The following is a 20,014-nucleotide window of genomic DNA, read 5'->3' as shown; positions in this document are numbered from 1 at the left end:
TTCTACTAATGATGGAAACTGCAAACAAAATAGACACGCACGTCTTGATCAAGATGATCCTGCGACAGACTAAGAGAGATGGCATAAAGTGAAAAAGTCACCCCAGGCCTCATCCACATTAGTGATGCTAACAGGTGTAACATGCAAAAAGGCTGGGTAGAAGTTAAGAGTACTCCATGAAATCATGTACTGTGGATACGCAGTACACAAGGGATTAATAACCATGCAGAAAATAATCTCTTGGTAAACAATGTCAATGTAAAGCGAAGAGGATTTCGACCGTCACTATATAACCTTCCAATACATGCCCTCTAAGGCTGAAAAGGCAATAATATCTTTGACAACGAGGGTACTTTCAATGTGAATGCACCCAGCTTTCAATGTCATTGGCCCCTCTACAAAATAAAGAACACTTCAATAAAGTCACTCTGCTTTTAATGTCATTGGCCCCTCTACGAAATAAAGGACACTTCAATAAACTCAAGGTCTTCTATACAACATTGTGGGTGTCGATGACATTGGACGTTCCTCCATAATGTCAAGGGCTGTCTCCTTGACAGAGAGGGCTTCTTACTGATGTTGAAGGCCTCTTTATGATCAAGGAGCTTTCTTCCATTCAAAGGACACTCTTCAACATCGAGGCACGTTTTCCAAGGTATTTGTGGGATAAGCATAGGTAAGAGCAGATCTCCTCCATGGCCTCCGTGCTGGTCGAAGTACAAGGCAATATGACTTCCGCTTAGAGAGAATAAAGAGGAAAACCAAGTTTTAACCAATACCTGTAAAGGGAAGATTTACTATCTTAATAAAGGGTAAACACCATAGTAGTAGAGATTTGAATTAATTTAGGAGATGAAAAGGCAGACCACTGTGTTCTGGGATCCTTCCCACAAATCCAGAAGAAATGATTGAACAACTGAAGGATTTAAAGGAGAAGATCTGGCCTAACGGCCAGAGTGGCCGACCTTGGAGATGGGAACTATGTTTGATTCTCAGCCTCGGCTTAACATCCTGCGATTCTGGGAAAATACCATAATATTCCAGTGGGGGGGAAAGTACAATGTAATCTGATGACTACGTATAGTGCTCTAATACCCTTGGGCCACATTTGTGCTTTAGAAAAATACTGTAAGAAGAAAAATTACAAAGTGTCACTGTGCTGAATGCTAGGATTGTGGTGGTCCACAGAGAGATTTAAAGTACCAGCACAGTACTTAAAGTAGAATTCCATATCAGGACTAACCCCTCCTACTTAAAATTCTAAATGCAGCTCAAGGACCTCCTCCTCACCCGATCTTGCCCAAACGGATAGCTACAAACCATAGAAGCACATGGACACTCTGTCATCAATGAACTCTACCTCACCCCACCCCACACCGGTAGAACACCCGCAGGTGTCACTGGATCCTCAATGACCACTGAAGCGAGGCGTCATTTGCTCCTGGTAAATTCTACTGTGACAACAGTCATATGCCCCCGGTACATTGTACTGAAATAACTTACCTCACGTGTAATATTTTGCACTCCACGTCGATATTATGTGATGCTTCTTAGAACATTGTATATACCAATTGGCTTAATGGATCTTACGAGTGATTCATGCTGTAAATCGCTCCGATACCTTCGGGTCTGGCTAGCGCTATATAAAACTCATAAATAATAACAATGTTGACTGCTCTCAGGAGCGACCTCAGATGTGGGACCAAGCCCGCACCCGCAATTTGGAGCAGACGTTACAGGAAGGCCTTGTGTTTGGTGACTTACAGCTTCTCATTCTGACCTTTGATAGCCTTTGGGTGTATAAGGGCACATTTTTCGTACAACTCCGAATCGTGGCCCAAGCCGAAACACCTGAAAGACACCTCGGAAGGGTCCGTGATTGACCTTGGTTTTCTGCAGTCGTGGAATGGTTTGACACCTGTAGCTTTGGGTCGGGATATTATTCCATAGTAACCTAGCATTCCTTTTTAGAAGTCACTAGAAGGGTGACAAAATTGAAAGCAGAGCTCTCGATCCGCATCGGAGGTGTGGAAGAAACAAACTTTCATCAGTGTGCAAGGTGACGCTTATATGCAGCTCTGCTCTGTTACGCTATGTTACTCCCGGGTGGTATTAGGTCAACACAGAGCCAGGAACGGAAGAACTTGTAAGAAAGGATTCTAGATCCAGTCTCGCTCCTGGGGAGTTGAGAGTATGCTAAGGTAAGGAATCTGTACTTAGAAGTATCCATGAAATGTGCCAGACTGGAACCAAAGGAAGGTTTGAAGTTAGTGCAAATGCTGAGCTAAGCCTTTGATCTGGTGATCCTCAAATTTTGGTTGTATCAACAAGCATGCTCGTGGTTTGTTTAATAGGACTTCTACGAAGTGGGTCTGTTGGTAGGGGGAGAAAACAGAATTGACACATAACGGAGTGCTACTGAAAATAAGGTAAAACTCTCAAAGACGAGTCCTCTCACCATATTCCGAAAGTGTGCACTGAGAGTTCCTGTTGCTTGATGATACTCCATTACACAACAGTTGTTCAGGATCTCACCACTGCTCTCACTGTAACAAGATGAAAAGCAAATGATAAGCACAGATCTGCATAAACTTGTTTAATGCAGGAACCATAATTCTCTGATATAAATACCATGTAGGACAAGAGCTGAAAAAACAATGAATAGAGAAAACAATAAAAAATATGTTTTACCTACTGGATATTTCTCAATGTATCCTGTTTAATCAAACAATTAGCTTGATATGGTTGCATAGTGGTGGCTTGTGTATCAAATTGTAATTTTGCCAATGGCTCTCTAAACTATTGCACCAAAGATGCCCACAAATGGATGTTGGATTCTTCCAAATGACAGTATGAACATACTAAAAGAAGCCAGGCGGTACACTGCAATATCTCTTTACACCTTCAAGGGGAAAAGGTACTGCCATTTAATAGCTTGAGGGACAGGGACACCTGGCAAGTTGTGAGATAAAAAAAAATGGTACATCCTCAAATAATGTCTTGCAATATCTGACTTACAGTTTCCATATATTAAAGTACATTTGACACCATTACTGCTTAAGGAAAGGATCATGTTATTTACCCAGTAAGCATCTGTTCTTGGCATGAAGAGCTGTAGATTCACATGCTTTGCATACGCCTGCCATCTAGTGTTGGGTCCGGATGTTTGCAAGTTGTTTTTCTTCGAAGAAGTCTTTCCAGTCAAGAAGTGGGTGGCTCCTCCTTCGGTGATAGTGCGCATGGGCATCGACTCCATTGTGAGATTGTTTCCCGCAGAGGGTGAGAATGGAGTTAGTAAAAGTAGAATAGAGATGTCCATGCGTATGTATATAAAATAAGAGAGAACTGCAACAGGTATAGGTACCCGGGGAGTGGGTGGGCGCATGTGAATCGACAGCTCTACAAGCCAAGAACAGATGCCTACTGGGTAAGTAACATTATCCATTCGAGGCATGTGAGCCGTAGATCACATGCTTTGCATAGACTATACAACAGTATTCTCCCAAAGCAGCAGCTAACCTGTAGCTGCTGCAGTTGTCTGAAAGAGTGTTCTAAGTGCTGCCTGGCCTACATTAGCTTGTTGTCTTGCTAATACATCTACACCATAGTGCTAGGTGAATGTGGGTGGTGTAGACCATGTTCCAGCCTTACAATTGTCAACTATAGGAATGTTTCCTAAGAAAGACATAGTAGCCCCTATTTTGCAATTGGAATGCGCTCTAGGGGGTATTGTTAAAGTTCTCTTTGCTTTTGCATAACAAGTCTGAATACATTTAGCAATCCACCTGGCAATACCGGTTTTGGAAATAGGATTGCCCTTGTGAGATGAAGCAAAAGCATCAAAAAGTTGTTTAGTGTTACAGAATGACTTTGCTCTTTCTATGTAGTTTAAGAGGGCTCTTCTGACATCTGAAGTGTGTAGAGCTCGTTCTGCCACTGAATACGGTTGAGGAAAGAACACGGGTAACTCAACGGATTGGTTGATATGAAAGGCAGAAACTACTTTAGGTAGAAATTTAGGGTTGGTACGAAAATCACTGTCTTTGTGTAGCTGGAAGAAATGTTCTTCTATGGTTAGTGCCTGGGGGTGAGTGTCAGAAAAGTTTTAGCACTCCGTCCATCATCTCCTTGTGTTTGCTTTGTTCACCCTAGGTTGGCAAGGTATGCCCAGACATGGGTCCCTTGCTCACTTTGCCACTGGACTCAAGCTAGCCTGGCTGATGAGGGCTGTTAGCCCAAAACAGGTCCCAGGATGCTTGTTTCCAGTCCAGGGAAGACATGGCTTGGCAGTTCGGGATGGACTGTTCCCGTGAGGCACAGGGTCAAGACAGATTTGCATACAGCTGTGTCTGAACTTGGGTGGCTAAGAGAGCTAAAGATCGATAAGGGATTCAATCCAGATCTGTGACTGGGGGTGAGTGTCTGAAAAATGTCAGCGCTCTGTCCATCATCTCCTTGTGTTTGCTTTGCCCACCCTAAGTTGGCAGGGTATTCCCAGACGTGGGTCCCTTGTTGACTTTGCAACTGGACTCAAGCTAGCCTGGATGATGAGGGCTGTTAGCCCGAGGTCCCAGGATGCTTGTTTCCAGTCCAGGGAAGACATGGCTTGGCAGTTCGGGCTGGACTGTTCCCATGAGGCACAGGGTCAAGACTGATCTGCATAATAGCTGTGTCTGAACTGGGGTGGCGAAGTGAGCTAAAGAACGATGATGGATTCAACTCAGATCTGTGACTGGGGGTGAGTGTCTGAAAAGTTTAAGCGCTCCATCCATCATCTCCTTCAGTTTGCCTGTAGCTCACCCACTCTCCTCAGTGAAGTGATTGCAACTTGGAAAGCAATTTTCCACGAGGGAAATAGCAGTTCACATTTATGCATGGGTTCAAAAGGTGGGCCCATTAATGGTGTGAGAACTATGTAAAGATTCCACAATGGGGCAGGTGGAGGTCTTGGTGGTACAACTCTTTTTAGTCCTTCCATAAAAGCTTTGATAACTGGTACTCTAAAAAGACATAAGTGTTGTCTGTTTTGCAGATACGCAGCTATCGTGGCGAGATGTAAACGGATAGAAGGGTAAGCGAATTGTGTCCGCTGCAAGTGTAACAAATAACATATGACATTTTGTATGGAAGTATCAAGAGGATTGATGTTGTTATTATTACACTAAATAAATGCTTCCATTTAGCTGTTTAACAAGCTTCTGTAGTAGGTCTTCTGGCCTCTCTCATAATGTTCGTAGTCTGGTGGAAGATTCAGATAACCAAACTCTATGACTTCAGGGGCCAGATCGCTAGGTTCAGTTCTTTGGGATCTCGGTATTTGATTTCTCCATGGCTCTGTGTGAGGGGATTGGATGTGAAATGCAGCTTGATGGGCCAATGTCGGAGCTACTAAAATCAGAGTGAGGGATGTTTCCCTGATATTCCAAACCACTGCTGGAATGAGTGGGAGAGGTGGAAAAGAGTAGGCAGAGATCCCTGACCAGTTCATCCATAGTGCATTGCCTTTGGAGAACGGGTGTGGCTACATGGAGGCAAAGCTTGGGCATTTTGCGATTTCGTGTGTGGCGAAAAGATCTATTTCAGGAAACCTCCAATTTTGAAAGTACAGGAGGAGAACTTGAGGGTGAAGTTCCCACTCGTGGATTTGCTGCCTCTGTTTGCTGAGAAGGTCGGCAAACTGATTGTTTACTTCTGGGAGGTGTTCTGCTAGGAGATCGATTTTGTGGTGTATGGCCTATTTCCAAATGTCTTTAGCTAGGTGTGACAGTTGGAGAGTGTGTCCCCCCTGTTTTTGTATATAATACATAGCTGTCATGTTGTCAGTGCAAACTAGGACAGCTTTGCCTACGAGGTGAATTTGAAAGGCTTTGTGCGCTAGAAAGCCTGCTAGCAGCTCTAGATGAATTATGTGGAGAGCTTTTTGCTTTTGACTCCACAAGCTTTCCATTGTCTGTTTCTGGGATGAGCCCCCCAACCAGTGAGCGACGAGTCTGCTGTTACTATTGTCTGTGTAACAGGGTCTATGAAGGGCCGTCCTTTTGACAAGTTTTGTGGGTTCCACCACTGCCGAAATCGATGAGTACGGCCGTTTACCAACACTAGATCGTTTAAGAGACCCTGTGACTGGTTCCACTGACTTGCTAAGCATTCCTGAAGGGAACGGATATAAAGCCTGGCCCTGGTAAACCATCATGATGCAAGAGGCCATCATTCCCAGCAGCTGCATATACACTTGAGCTGGTAGTGAGTGAGTGGGCTGAAATTGAAGAATCAGGGCCTGAATATTGCGAATGCTGGCTGCATTGGGGAAAACTAGAGCTTTTTGAGTATCTAAAGTGGCTCCTAGATAGTTTTGAGTTTTGGAAGGTTGAAGATGTGATTTCAACACATTGACTGTGAACCACAGTGGTGCAGTACGTACCCAAAGTGTGCTGGACACACTTTGGGTACGTACTGGCTAAGATGAGCCAGTCGTCCAAGTATGGGAAGACATTAATGTGTTGTCCTCGTAGGTGAGCAGCGACTACTGCCAGACATTTCGTAAAGACTCTGGGAGCCGTGGTGACTCCAAATGGGAGTACCTTGAACTGGTAATGCTGCCCCGCTACCACAAATCCGAGGAATTTGCGCTGAGCGGGATGCACTGGAATGTGAAAAACGCATCTTTTAGTTCTAGAGTAGACATAAAGTCGCTCTGTTTTAACAGTGAGAGCCCTTGTTGAAGTGTCACCATGTGAAAGTGGTCTGATTGTATGTAAAGGTTTTATTTACTGAGGTCTAAAATTGGTCTGAGAGAACAGTCCTTTTTGGGTATGAGAAAGTACAGAGTGTATACGCCCGACCCCTGATACTGCAATGGTACGGGCTGTATAGCTCCCTTCAAAACAAGAGACTGAACCTCCTGTTTAAGGAGGTGTAAACGGTCTGGTGACATTTTGTGTGAACGTGGAGGAATGTTTGGAGGATTGTTGGTAAGCTCCAGGCAATAACCAGAACGGATCATTCCTAGCACCCATTTGTCTGTAGTTATTGATTGCTAAACAGGTAGGGAATGAGAACGACGCCCCCGACAGATGTTAAATGATCAGGGACCAGTGTAGGTAAGACACTGTTTGGTGTTGGAGGGGGAGGTGTTGGAACCTCTATCTTTGCCATTATTGCCTCTGTAGCCCCCTCTGAAGAAAACCTTGGAATCAGAGTGCTGACTGTTGCGCTTGTACGGTGTAGAGGCAGTGTCTGAGGAGCTATTCCTGGACCTCTATGATAGAAGGAACGCCGAAAGAAATCCCGGCCAGAAGGGGACTGTAGGGCTCCCATAGATTTTGCCACGTCTGTGTCCTTTTTCATCTTTTGCAAGGACGTCTACAACATGTCCAAAGAGGTGTTGTTTGTCAAATGGTGTGTTAAGAATGGAAGCTTGAACTTCTGGTTTGAAGCCAGAAATTCTTAACCATGCATGCCTTCTTAGTAGCACGCTGGTGTGGACGGCTCAAGCGGCAGTGTCAGCCCCATCCAACGCGCATCAAATGGAATTGTTCGAGATGGGCACTAGGTCTTAAGCTTTGGACTTGTGCTCATCAGGCTGGAATTGGAGCAATGCGCCCTATAGTACCTGGCTAAAAGGGCTTGGGTGTTAGAAATGCGCCAGAAATTTGCAGCTTGGAAGGCTACTCTTTTCCCAGAGGCGTCTATCACCTTAGATTCTTTGTCCGGAGGGGGAGCATCTCCTTACTTTTGAGAATTGGCCCATAACGAATCTAAGGGTAACTGGCCCTTGATGTAAACTGGGTCAGAAGGTGCAGATGGATAAGTTACTTACCTGTAATCCTAGTTCTCTTCCAGGGGTATCCTCATCAAAGTCATAAGCACTTGAATATTCCCGCCGATGCGCAGGACCCTGGAAAAGATATAAAAATAATATATGAAAACATATATACAGATCTATATATATATATATATATATATATATATATATATATATATATATATATATATATATATATATATATACACACATATAGAATTCTTCTACAAAAACACAAACACTGCAGCCTTACAGACACCAACAGGTTAAGCAATGCTGTGAAATCTTGTCTTTGCACATACACAAATTAACCAGGAAGAACAAAAGGCACTTGAACTGCTTTTAATGAACAGCAGAAAGGTGGTCCTGCATAGAGAAAAATAGGCATTGTTAGCCCATAGGCTGCATTGTAACTTCAATAGCATAAAAACTGAAAGCAAATGTAGAGAATCAAAACCTGGCACCGTGCCTTTAAGGCAGCAATGACCCCTAGCTTCTCATCATGCCTATGAGGTGACAGTTAGGTCAGTTGTTCTTTGCGAGACCCGGTGTTGAGGGCACAAAGTGATTACAATCTTGGCTCATTTGCCCGGGGAGGTGGGTGGGGTGCTTATGACTTTGATGAGGATATCCCTGGAAGACGAACTCGGATTACAGGTAAGTAACTTATCCTTCTCTTCCAGGGCAGCCTCATCAATAGTCATAAGCACTTGAATTGAGTAGCAAGCCCATCCCCTCTTCCTGCGGACAAATGAGTACCATAAAAAACAGTAACATTAAGAAACCAATTAGAATGAATTTAGCATTGAAATAAATTCCTCAAGGAGGCTTGCCTACTTGAGTATCCGCTCTGGAATCAGAATCGAGACAATAGTGTCTCGTGAAAGTATGTACTGATTTCCAAGTGGCTGCTTTGCAGATTTCAGCAATCTGTACATTGTGTAGAAAGGCCACTGTAGCTGCCTTTCCCCTAGTGGAATGTGCTTTGGGAGAAGCCAGAAGGGGTTTATTTGCCAACTGATATGCCAGCTTCATGCAAGATACTATCCATCTGTAGATGGAACGCTTGGAGGCTGGGAAACCTGTTCTGATGGCACCATAGTTTAGGAATGACTCATCAGACTTTCAAATGGTCTTGGACTTATCTAAGTAGAATTTCAGAACTCTCTAAAGATCAAGGGAATGAAGAGAGTTTTCTGCTGCCGTAGATGGATTGGGAAAAAAGAACATAGCAGGATCGTTTGGTTGACATGGAAATCCGACACCACCTCCGGAAGGAAGGAGGGGTAGATCCTTAGAACCACTCTGTTGTGATGAAAAACCATGCACGGTTCTTTGGAACAGAGCGCCTGAATTTTGCTTACTCTATAAGCTGAAGTCATGGCCACTAAAAGGCGGATTTCCATGTGAGATGCTGAAGGGTCGCCTTATGAATCTGTTCGAAAGGGAGGGCCATCAGTTTGGAAAGGACCAGTTTTTTCTCCCAAAGGGGTAGGGGTGGGGACTTGCTTTAAACCCTGAAGGAAATCCTTAACCACCTGGAGCTGGAAAAAAGAAGGTAGATTTGGATCCTTTCTGTAGGCTATTATGGCAGCCAAGTGCAACTTAATGGAATTAAACTTTAGACCCGATTTGGCCAAATGTAGGTGATAAGGTACAATTACCTCCTCTTGACCCATATGAGGTTAAAAACGATTACGTATACACCACAAATAAAATCTTTTCCATTTAAAAGAATATGAATGTCTTGTGGAAGACCTTTTGGATTCCCTCAAATGTTCATACAGCCCTGGGAGAGATTTAGGTGGCCGTACTGGAGGACCTCAGGAGCAAAGCTGCCAAGCTCAACGAGGGAAGGCTGGGATGATGAGTCCTCCTTTTAATTTTGGACAGAAGGTCTGGTCTGCATGGAAGCCTCCTGTATGGACACTCTGAGAGGTGTAGCAGGTCCGCAGGTCCAGGTACCACCACTGCTGTGGCCAGTCTGGTCCTATCAGAATCATTCTCATCCTGAAGCGTGTGAGTGATCAGAGGAAGAGGCGGAAAAGCATAAACAAAGTTTCCTGACCAGTCGATTAAAAGGGCATTTCCTATAGTTCCTGGTTGGTAAAACCTTGACGCCAAGGCATGCCATTTTTTGTTTGACTCGTCCACAAAGAGGTCGACGGTTGGAGGACCCCATTGTGAATAAATGTCCACCACCACTTTGTCGTTTAATACCCAGTCTTGCTGTTCTTCGAAGTGACGACTCAGAGAATTCGCCTGTGAATTCTGTTCCCCCGGCAGATGGACCACCGTGATAGAGAGCTGTCTGGCCAGGAGCCAATGCCAGATCGCCTGAGCCTCCAGGGACAGAAGGCGAGAGTGAGTCCCCCCCCATTGCTTGTTTAGATAGTACATGGTGGTCGTGCTGTCCGTTTGTACTAATATTGACTTGGATTGTATCGATGGGTAGAACGCCTTGAGGGCTAGATGTATGTTTATATGATACGTTTGTTCTTTGTTTGACCACCTGCCCTGAGTATGTCGAAGACACATGTGTGCTCCGCATCCCTGAAGTGAGGCGTCTGTGATCAGAGATTGTGTCGGAGGAGGTTGGTGGAAAGGGACTCCCACCAAGAGATTTTTTTGATGAGTCCACCATGGCATGGATGCTTTCGCAGACTGGGAGGAAGAATCCTGTCTTCCCATCGTGCTGACGTCTGATCCCATTTGTCTTCCAAGTCCTGTTGAAGGGGCCTCATTCTCAGTCTGGAGTTGGGAACCAGAAAAATGCAAGATGTCATCGACACCAGAAATGATGCAACTTGTTGAACTGAGGGCTGATGAACTTGAAGAAGGAGATTGCACTTCTGCTGGATTGATAACAGTCTCTCCTCCGAAGGAAACATTTTTCCTACGCTGAAGTCCATAGTAGCCCCTAGGTAATGAATTCTTTGAGCGGGCTGATGGACTGATTTCTCCATATTTACATGAAGGCCCAGAGAAATACCTGGAGTATACCCCTTTTCTATGGCCATTTTTTTTTAGGAGAGCAGATACCTCCCGACGCAACAGCGGCAGTTGGTGAACTCTTGACTTCAGTGGGGGGATGCACTTTGGAGTGGCACGAAAACGTAGTGCAGAACCATTTTGTAGTATATTCAGCACCCATTGATCATTTGTATTTTGCGCCACTCTTTTACATGTTCGGAGATACTTCCTCCCACTGGAGTGGGTGACGGCGACAGAGGAAGTGAACTTTCATTGTTTGCCGGTGTTCTTGGTAGTTGAACAGGACTGTTGGGCGCTCCTCTACCTCTGGAAGGGCGACGTCCCTGATAGTGAGATTTTGGCCTGATGGTACTGCCTTTGGGACCACTGAGGGGCTTGAACCCTCTGATGGAACGCCCTACGATCGTAAGGCCTGTACCGATGTCGGAACTCTTTCTTTTTCTCTAAACCGACAGCTTTGAGAGTGTCCAGTTCAGACTTCATCCTGGCCATCTCCTCGTCAGTGTAAGGGCCGAACAATGGATATCTGGTGGAGGATCTGACCTGAGGAACAGGGGATCTTGTTCTGCTGGTCTATATTTCTTTAAGTTCCTTGCTGCTGGAACCGTTTTTATTGTTGCTGGAGTAAGGAAAACGTCCATGACTGGTTGTAAAAGATCAGAAACTAATGGCAGCAAAAGCCTCGATGCGGATTTCTGATGCAGTCTCAAATATAACAGATGTAGATGTCTGAGGTGCAGACATCTCTATGTATAGCTTTTGTGCTCCTTTAGATAGGACATCATGGAAGGTGTTGATGTCATCAACAGCCGACACTCTGGAGGGCGGACTGTCCATAAGAAGGCGAAGGCGCGCCAAAGGCAAGCCCGTCTGCGCCCGTCATCGCCAAGCCATCGCCTCTCGCCAGATTCCCTGGTCCTGACCCGACGGGGGTCCGAGTGTATGATGCTCTGACACTACGCTCCTTGAACAACGGTCAGGTTTGTAATAACTTGCCGACCTGTGTTGGAGACTCGAACTTTGCTTGTGAATCATGCTGTTTTACTCTACCTCGGCCAGGCTTGGCCGGACAGAAAGCGGAGGCGGATAGGTTTACTCAGCTGACTGTTCTACAGCTGAATGTGAGGTCCCTCGCCAAACATCACTTAGAGATACAGGCGCTTTTGCTTGAGGAAACCCCTGATGCCCTTTTTGTTTGTGAGACCTGGCTGCATGACACGGACACCAGCCTACCAAATCTCACTCTCCCTGATGGCTATCTGATCACATTAATTAACAGAGAGACACAAGGTGGTGGGATTGCTGTTATTTTCAAGGAGCAATACACATGCTCCTTTATTAGAGCCGACATTTGCGACTGCGAATGTGCCAGATTCCAGATAGCTTTTTGTCCCCAGTTTACGTTCTCTGGTCTTTATATCTATCGACCCCCAGGACCTGCCTCAAAATGTATCCAATCTTTAATAGAAGTAGTGAGCTCACTAGTAATTGGACCATCCAATTTTACTGTCTTAGGAGACTTAAATCTCCATTTTGACCAGAATCACGATGCTACTATCAGGAATCTCTTAAGTGACTTAATGGCCCTGCAACTGGAATCCTTTGTCCATACTCCCACACATGTGGCGGGGCACACACTTGACCCTCTTTTCTCTAATATTTTGGAGCTTAGAGTCGATACCCCTAAATCCATGGGATGGACGGATCACTTTCTGATCAAAGCTACCTTGCAGGTCAGGGAACCTTTTAAAACCATGGGGTTGAACCGGGTCCTAAAAAGACCGTGGCACAAACTAAAATCTGACTATCTCCAGACAACATTGGGGATGTTTCCCGGTGGGTGGAGAGGAGCCTGATGTTAACGCCGCACATTCCATCTTTCAGGACTGGATCGTGAAGGGATTGGATGACCTCGTCCCTGCCAAATGGACTAAAGGGCGAAGGTCACCATCCCACCCGTGGTACAATGATGCCCTCAGAGCCTGGAGGAAAGACTGTAAGAGAGCTGAACGCCTCTGGAGGCGTGAATATAGGGATGAGCATAAACGGATAAGGGCATCCCTAACCCCACTAAATGTCTGTTCAAACTTGTACAAGAACTTCAAAACAGTAGAACTCCATCCTCCAATATCACCTCGGCACAACAGTGTGAGGATCTGGCCACTTTCTTTGTTGAGAAAGTTAACGCCATATATAGCTCCTTTCCGCAGCACCCTTCTGAGCCCTGTACTTACACCTGCCCTAGTCCTAAGGGAGCGGTCTTGGCCTGTATTCCCGAGATCAATGCCGATGTACTGGCTATAATCTGTAAAAAAATTAAATCTGGGAGTCCGGCGGATCCTATGCGGCCTGTCCAATTTGTTGATTCCCCGAATTTCTTTCTTTTACCACTTAGATCTCTTCTTAACCTGTCCTTTTCTACAGCAACAGTTCCTGATGCTTGGAAACAGGCCTGGGTCTCCCCGATTATAAAAAAGCCGACCCTGGATCCATCCAGACCGGAGAACTTCAGGCCAATTTCCCTCCTCCCCTGGGTGGCTAAACTCGCTGAAGCCCATGCCAACTCTGTGCTTGAACAATTTGTGCACCAAAATGACATCCTGGACCCATCCCAAAATGGATTCAGACCGGGTCACAACACAGAGTCTGCCTTGTTGGCTACCACCGAACACCTTCGAGAGATCCTCGACGCCGGTCAGAGTGCAGCGCTGATCCTGCTTGATCTCAGCGCTGCCTTTGACACGGTGTCGCATGGGATCCTGATCCGCCGCCTGGAGGAATTTGGTATTAGGGAGTGTGCCCTGAAATGGTTTCGGTCATTCCTTCAGGACAGATCTTTTAGGGTTTCGGCCCCTCCCTTTCTATCCAAGTTCCACCATATTGGTCAAGGTGTCCCACAGGGCTCATCGCTTAGTCCGTCCCTTTTTAATCTTTATGTGCAGCCGCTTGCTGCGATTGCCAGAGAGTAGGGCTTGATGCTGGTATCGTACGCTGACGATACTCAGCTAGTCGTCACACTCTCTGAGAGTCCATCTGTCAATGCTACAAGATTTAGGGACGGAATAGCTGCAGTTGCGCACTGGATGACCAACAACTGTCTCCAGTTGAATGCCGGTAAAACGGAGATTCTGCTGTTGGGGAAGAATACGACCCTGTGGAACGAACATTGGTGGCCTCCCTCCTTAGGTCTGATGCCTGCTCCTAAGGCCTCAGTGAAAAACTTGGGTGTCTGGATGGATCCCTCTTTGGGCCTCGAGACCCACACCAAGAGAGTGGCAGCGACTTGTGTAGGCCTATTAAGGAGCCTTCGTCCCATCTTGGGGTTCTTTGAACCCGCTATGCGTCAGCTTGTGGTTCAAGCTATCATTCTGTCACGCTTAGACTATGCCAGTGTCCTCCTGTTAGGTGCCAACAAAACGGAAGTAGCCCGTTTTCAGAGAGTTCAGAACTCGGATGCGAGGACCCTGGTTGGCCTTCCCCGAAGATGCTCTGCCAGAGCTACGATCAAAAAACTGCACTGGCTCCCAATGGAATCTCGCATCAAATTTAAGGCACTTTGTCTGGCATTCAAAATCCTTAAACTTCAGAGCCCGGCCATTCTGAGCCCTCTTTTGACTCTGTATGTCCCGCAACGTAATTTAAGCTCCCTCGGTCAGCACCTTGCAATCATCCCTAAGAGCAGGCTCTGCCGTATGGGTGGACGCTCTTTTCGGGTGCTGGGAGCCAGGCTTTGGAATTCCCTTCCGGTTGCCATTCGTGGCACCGAGAACCTGCTTGCTTTTCGTAAAGCTGTAAAGACCTTTCTGTTCTCCTGCCCCTAAGGCTTTGCCCTTCTGGCCTGCTCCATCCACTCCGCCTCACCGCTCTCTAGCGCCGGGACGCCTCTTTGCTGGGGCAGCTGTTGCGCTTCAATAAACTAATAACATAACATAACATAACATAAGAGTGGGAAAATAATCCCTCTTGGAGGAGTGGGTCGAGGAGGACGACCAGAGGGTGATCTTTGTCTCCTATGATGTCCATGAGAAGCAGATCTATGTGGCAGAGACTTGTCCCTCTGGCGACCCCTGGATGGTGTTGTGGGTGATCGGTCAACTGCCTGCAAAAGCCGAGCCAGAGGGGATCTATGAAGAGGGCTTGAATAGTCCAAAGGCAGTTGAACCTGTGCTGAAGGATCTTCTGACAATGATGAACCGGCAGAAGCCACCTGGGAGAGAGATGAACAGAGTGAGATCTGTGCTCTTCCCCTCATTGCGTAGGTGGAGCCGTGATCTGCGGGGTGGATTTTTGTACCCGCCGTTCTCGAGACGGAGAAGATGAACTTCTCGACGTAGAGATGACTTGTGGGAATCCTGCAGCCGACACTGAAGGTTGCAAGTGGTCTTATGACGTGGAATGGTGTCTCCTTGAGGTCGAATGGTGTGACGACATTGATAATTGTGAATGTCTTGATGTTGAGCAACTATGTGCCATTAAGACCTGCGAGTCCAAAGAAGGAGACCTCTGCCTCGACGTCGGTAGTGTGTGTTTTGACGTCGACCAATGTCCCGTCGACTGAGACTTTGGAAAAGGAGTACCCAACGGAGTACCAAGTCTCAACATCGTACCTGGGGAATGTGATGACGAAATCCTTCTCGTCATCGACCCTCTCAACGCCGTCTATGTAGGCCTCGACGTTGAGCGCCGTCTCGTGGGCTGCAACGGAGGAATCCGCCTCGATGTCGGATCTCTTCTCGGCATCACAGATGATCTTGGCTTCGACGTTGAGCGTCTTGATGGAGGGATCTGCTTCAACTTCGAATCCTTTTTCGAAGTCATTGATGACCTAGGCCTCGACGTTGACCGCCACCTGGTTGACGGCAATGGAGGGCTACGCCTCAACGTCGATTGTCGTACCGATGGCGACGACAGAGAGCGGTGTCTCGACGTTGGCCTATCCCGCAGCAACGGAGAGCGACTCCTCGACGCCGACCGTCGCCTGGTTGACTGTGGGGGGAGGAATCGTCGCTGATGATGTACCTCTATGTTTGGAAGTCTTTAACGACTGATGTTCTCTCGACGCGAGCCTGCAGTCGTTGGGATAGTCGTTTACATTTTCTTTGCCGGTGGAGGCATTCTTGAGGCCGAGCCCGACGCCGATGAAGAACAGACAGGAATCTTGCTTCTAGAAGATGATCTGGGCCTCTTCTTCTTCTGTCTCACAGGAGACCTGCCTCAGAGGTAGAAGCTTTACCTTTTTCAGAGAGGCCATATAGGCGAATCCTCTCTCTGTCCTTTGGAGTCCGTCTTGATAAAGACTGGCAGTGTTGGCAAGCCACAGGATCATGAGAGTCCGGAAGGCACAGAATACAGACTGAGTGGGAGTCTGTTCTGGCCTTCTTTTCGCCAAAGCAAGGGCAAGGATCAAAAAGGGAAGGCATTTTAGAGAGATAAAAAATGCCAAACTCCTAAAGGAAAACTCTAACAGGTGTAAAATGTTGAAGTAAAAGGGTTTTAAGTGAAAAAGAAATATCTTTTTCTGACAGAAAAGTAAAATATCTGTGAAGTTGATTAACCAGGGTCCTGACTAAAGAAGCCGGAAATAATAACTGACCTAACTGTCACCCCTAATGCATGATTGGAAGCTAGGGATCATGGCTGCCTTAAAGGCACGGTGACAGTTTTTGATTCTCTACATTTGCTTTCAGTTTCTATGCTATTAAAGTTACAATGCAACCTATGGGCTAACAATGCCTATTTTTCTCTTTGCAGGACCACTTTTCTGCTGTTCGATAATAGCAGTTCAAATGCCTTTTGGTCTTCCTGGTTTATTTGTGGATGTGTAAAGACAAGATTTCACAGCATTGCTTAGACTGTTGGTGTCTGTAAGGCTGCATTGTTTGTTTTTTGCAGAAAAAATGCTATATATATAGCTCTGTATGTATATGTTTTCATACATAATTTTGATATATTTTCCATGGTCCCCGCGCATGGGCGGGAATATTCAAGTGCTTAGGACTTTGATGAGGATCCCCTGGAAGAGAATTATACTTTTGGTCTATCCTCTGGGTGAGAATATGAGCCCAAACAGGATCCTTAAATATGTCCTCCACATGAATTAGCATACCTTTAAGCATAGGGAGTGTGTGAGTGGATCTTTGGGAACTGCTGAAAAAGTGTTTAAAAAAGGAAATCCTCCTCTAGAGATTCGTTGTGTAATTAAACCCTGTGATAATTAGCAGCTCTGCTTAATAGTTCTACATAGCCTACGTTGTCATCTGGTGGAGAAGGTTTAGTAGGGTAAAGATCAAGATTGTTACCTGTGGGAGAATCTGTGTTGTAATCCTTCCAGGAATCTGCAGGTGCAGGATCATTGTCCCCAACCACATCATCCTGATCATCAGGTGTGAATGGTGGTGGTGAATTAGTAGAGGTAATTAACAAGTGTTGTGTTTCTGGGGAAGGAGGTGATGGAGGAGGAGAAGGATGTATACCCACATGTTTCTTCTTTAAAGGAATGTGATAGGCTACTTCTGAGTCAGATTTGCGTTTGAGTGACTATTTGGTCGCAATATGTCCAGTTTTTGGATTTATGTACAGTTCTTTTTGTTTCTGGTTTAAAGGCGAGGCATAGAAACGGGGCTCCTTGGATGGTATCGGAGCATCTTTATGTTTTGGCGCCAAAGTTTTCGGTGCCGGTGTCTTGGGGGCCAAGAATTTCGGCTCTAAAGATGATTATGGCATCGAAGGAGGTGGGCCCAGAGTGTGGATGACTTAGCCCTGAGCCGGAAGGTTTTGAAGAATGTGTTGGTTCCGAGCCCAAAGGCGGGGTGTTGGCAACATGTTCTCAGTGCCGACCAGGGCCCGAAGGCAGAGGTGGAACCTCTTTCTTTGGCTGAGTTGTACTTTGGGGCAACGGAGGATCAGTACTCACAATATGCTGACCATGCGGAATATCTTCGTCCACATCGGGCCGTACTTGGAGATGGAGACAGGGACCTCTTGTTCTTCCTCTGCCCCTATGCCATAGATGGCTTCTTGTTCGGAATCTTCTATGAAGAGGTCAGGAATGGAGCCGGTGTTCGGGCTCTGCATGTCCGGACGGCGAGCCCGAAGGTCCCGGAGCGTTTTCTTCAAGCGGAAATATTTACACGGGAAGCATTCTTGTTCGCTGTGCTCCGAAGATAAGCACAGGTTGCACACTTCGTGCGAGTCGGTGCGCTGGAACTTCACGTGGTACCGAGGGCAGAATTTCAATGGAGTCTGTTCCATCGACTGCAAGGCGGCCCGACGTGGGTAGGCCCGATGGCCTTCCATGAGTTTCCTGATCGAAAATAGTTTTTTTTATTAAGTACGATATGCGGAGAAAGGGAATACGCTATCAACGGTGTTGAACTGGAGTGCAGAAATTCACATCTGAACCTGATGAAGGAAAAAAATCAATCTAACAATGGAGTTGATGCCCATGCGCACTAGCACCGAAGGGTGGAGTTACCTACTTTGTGACTGGAAAGACTTCTTCAACAAGCATTTGCAATGCAATAGTTCTCCCAGTAATTAAGTTTGAGCTTTTGGCATTGCCGAAATATTGCCACACTAATTGCAATAAGAGTCAATAAATTGTAGGCCAGGGGGCGTGGCTAGCGTCCGACTGTGATGGCCGCAGCCTAAGAGAGCTCCGTGCACCTTAGAGCTTTCCCACGAAATCCGCGTACATATCCTGCCCAATAACAATAGTGCTGCAGCAGCTTTACAACCGGGGCATCCCCGGTGCGGGAAACGACTACCGGCGTCGCGGTGCTCCCTACCCTGGCCGAGCTGCACCGAGGTGGAGATTGCGGCCTGCTGGCGCCGCCGGAGCCGGGGGCTCAATTAGTGTGAAGGCCTGGAGGCCGGTGCGGTGAGGGCGGGCGCGAAACGGCGGAAGCGGCCGCTGGGCTGGCACGGCACATAAAGACTTCAAAGGACATCGGGCCGCCGTCGCGGTGCTCCCTGCCCTGCCTCGACCGTGCTGCGCCGCGGTGAAGGCTGCGGCCTGCTGGCGTCGCCGGAGCAGGGGACTGACTTGGAGTGAAGGCCCAGAGGCAAGTGAGGTGAAAAGAGCGCGAAACGGCGGTGGCGGCTGCGGGGGCGGCGCGGCACATCGGGACCCCAGATGACATCGGGCCCTGCGGAGGGAGAGCACCTGCCTCGGACACTGAAGTAAGCGGGTCAGTAATTCACAGCTGGAGCAGAGAGAGCGGGCTGTAGCACTCCCCGGGGTCCAGGCACAGCTACAGTAGTGGCCTGCACATAGTCCCGCGACCCACAGGCGGCTCATGCGGTGAAACACACCTGACAACAATTCCTGTAGGCCCTCATCAACAAGGGGTAGTCTGAGGAGCACAGGACTCCGTGATCTCGCAGCTATTTGACCCGGACGTGCCTACAGACCTACTACCACGCGGGCCCCACACGAACATTGGTGCCCAGGGGCCCAGCGGCAGTGGCCCGTGCAGACGTGGTGAGGTAGACGACAATACCGAGTGGCATAACGCTGCGGCTCAGCCCCAGGTAGACCAAACCCGGATACGCCTCAACAGGCAACCATGAGTGGCAGGGGGCCACGGGTGCAGCAGACTGCACGGCTGGAGAAATACGCATACAACAAGGATAGCGGAGACTCCGGGAAAGTGACCGCGCCGCAGCCATCCACCCAAGCACCACGCAGCCCAGGGGGCGCCAGTGAAATCACCCTCAAAGATGTCATGGCGACACTACAGACGATGCAGTCCTCCATGGGCACAATATCCACAGACATTTCGTTTATGCGCGCCGACCTAGCCAAAGTATCGGACCGCCTGGGAGAAGTGGAGAAAACGGCGACCGGGCTCGCGACGGACACGGCGGACCTGCAGGTCAGAGTGCGTACACTGGAGCAAGACAACACCATGCTGAAGGCTAAGCTGGATGAGCAAGAAGGCAGATCCCGATGCAATAACGTACGCCTGGTAGGCGTACCAGAGACGGCCGGGGGTCCGGCCCTTGACCTCTTCGTGGAGGACTTAGTACAGAATCAACTTCAGCCGAGAGGTCTCTCTAAATATTTTTCGGTGGAGCGAGCACATCGTGTCCCGGGAGGCAAACCGCGCACAGGTGCTCCTCCGCGCCCGATCCTGGCACGCATTTTTAACTTTCGAGACCAGGACGCAATATTGCAAGCCGCACGGATAGCCCCACCGATCAAAATTGACAACT

At 47.4% G+C, this 20,014-nt stretch overlaps 1 protein-coding gene across 8 annotated transcripts in view; it reads right to left on the bottom strand.

The window, feature by feature from the left end:
* LOC144755958 (signal transducer and activator of transcription 5B) overlaps positions 1–20,014 on the bottom strand; it is a 1,707,375-nt gene that overhangs the window by 321,899 nt on the left and 1,365,462 nt on the right. For all 8 annotated transcript variants that reach the window (XM_078645393.1, XM_078645400.1, XM_078645396.1 and 5 more), the window contains one exon: positions 2,459–2,546. In XM_078645393.1, the coding sequence (XP_078501519.1) occupies positions 2,459–2,546 (88 nt within the window). The remainder of the gene's footprint in view (positions 1–2,458; positions 2,547–20,014) is intronic.

Source organism: Lissotriton helveticus, chromosome 5_1 (genome assembly GCF_964261635.1).
Source record: "Lissotriton helveticus chromosome 5_1, aLisHel1.1, whole genome shotgun sequence".
In the NCBI taxonomy this organism is placed as follows: Eukaryota; Metazoa; Chordata; class Amphibia; order Caudata; family Salamandridae; genus Lissotriton; species Lissotriton helveticus.
The sequence above is the reverse complement of the archived record's forward strand: the minus strand, read 5'-3'. Positions and strand labels throughout refer to the sequence as shown.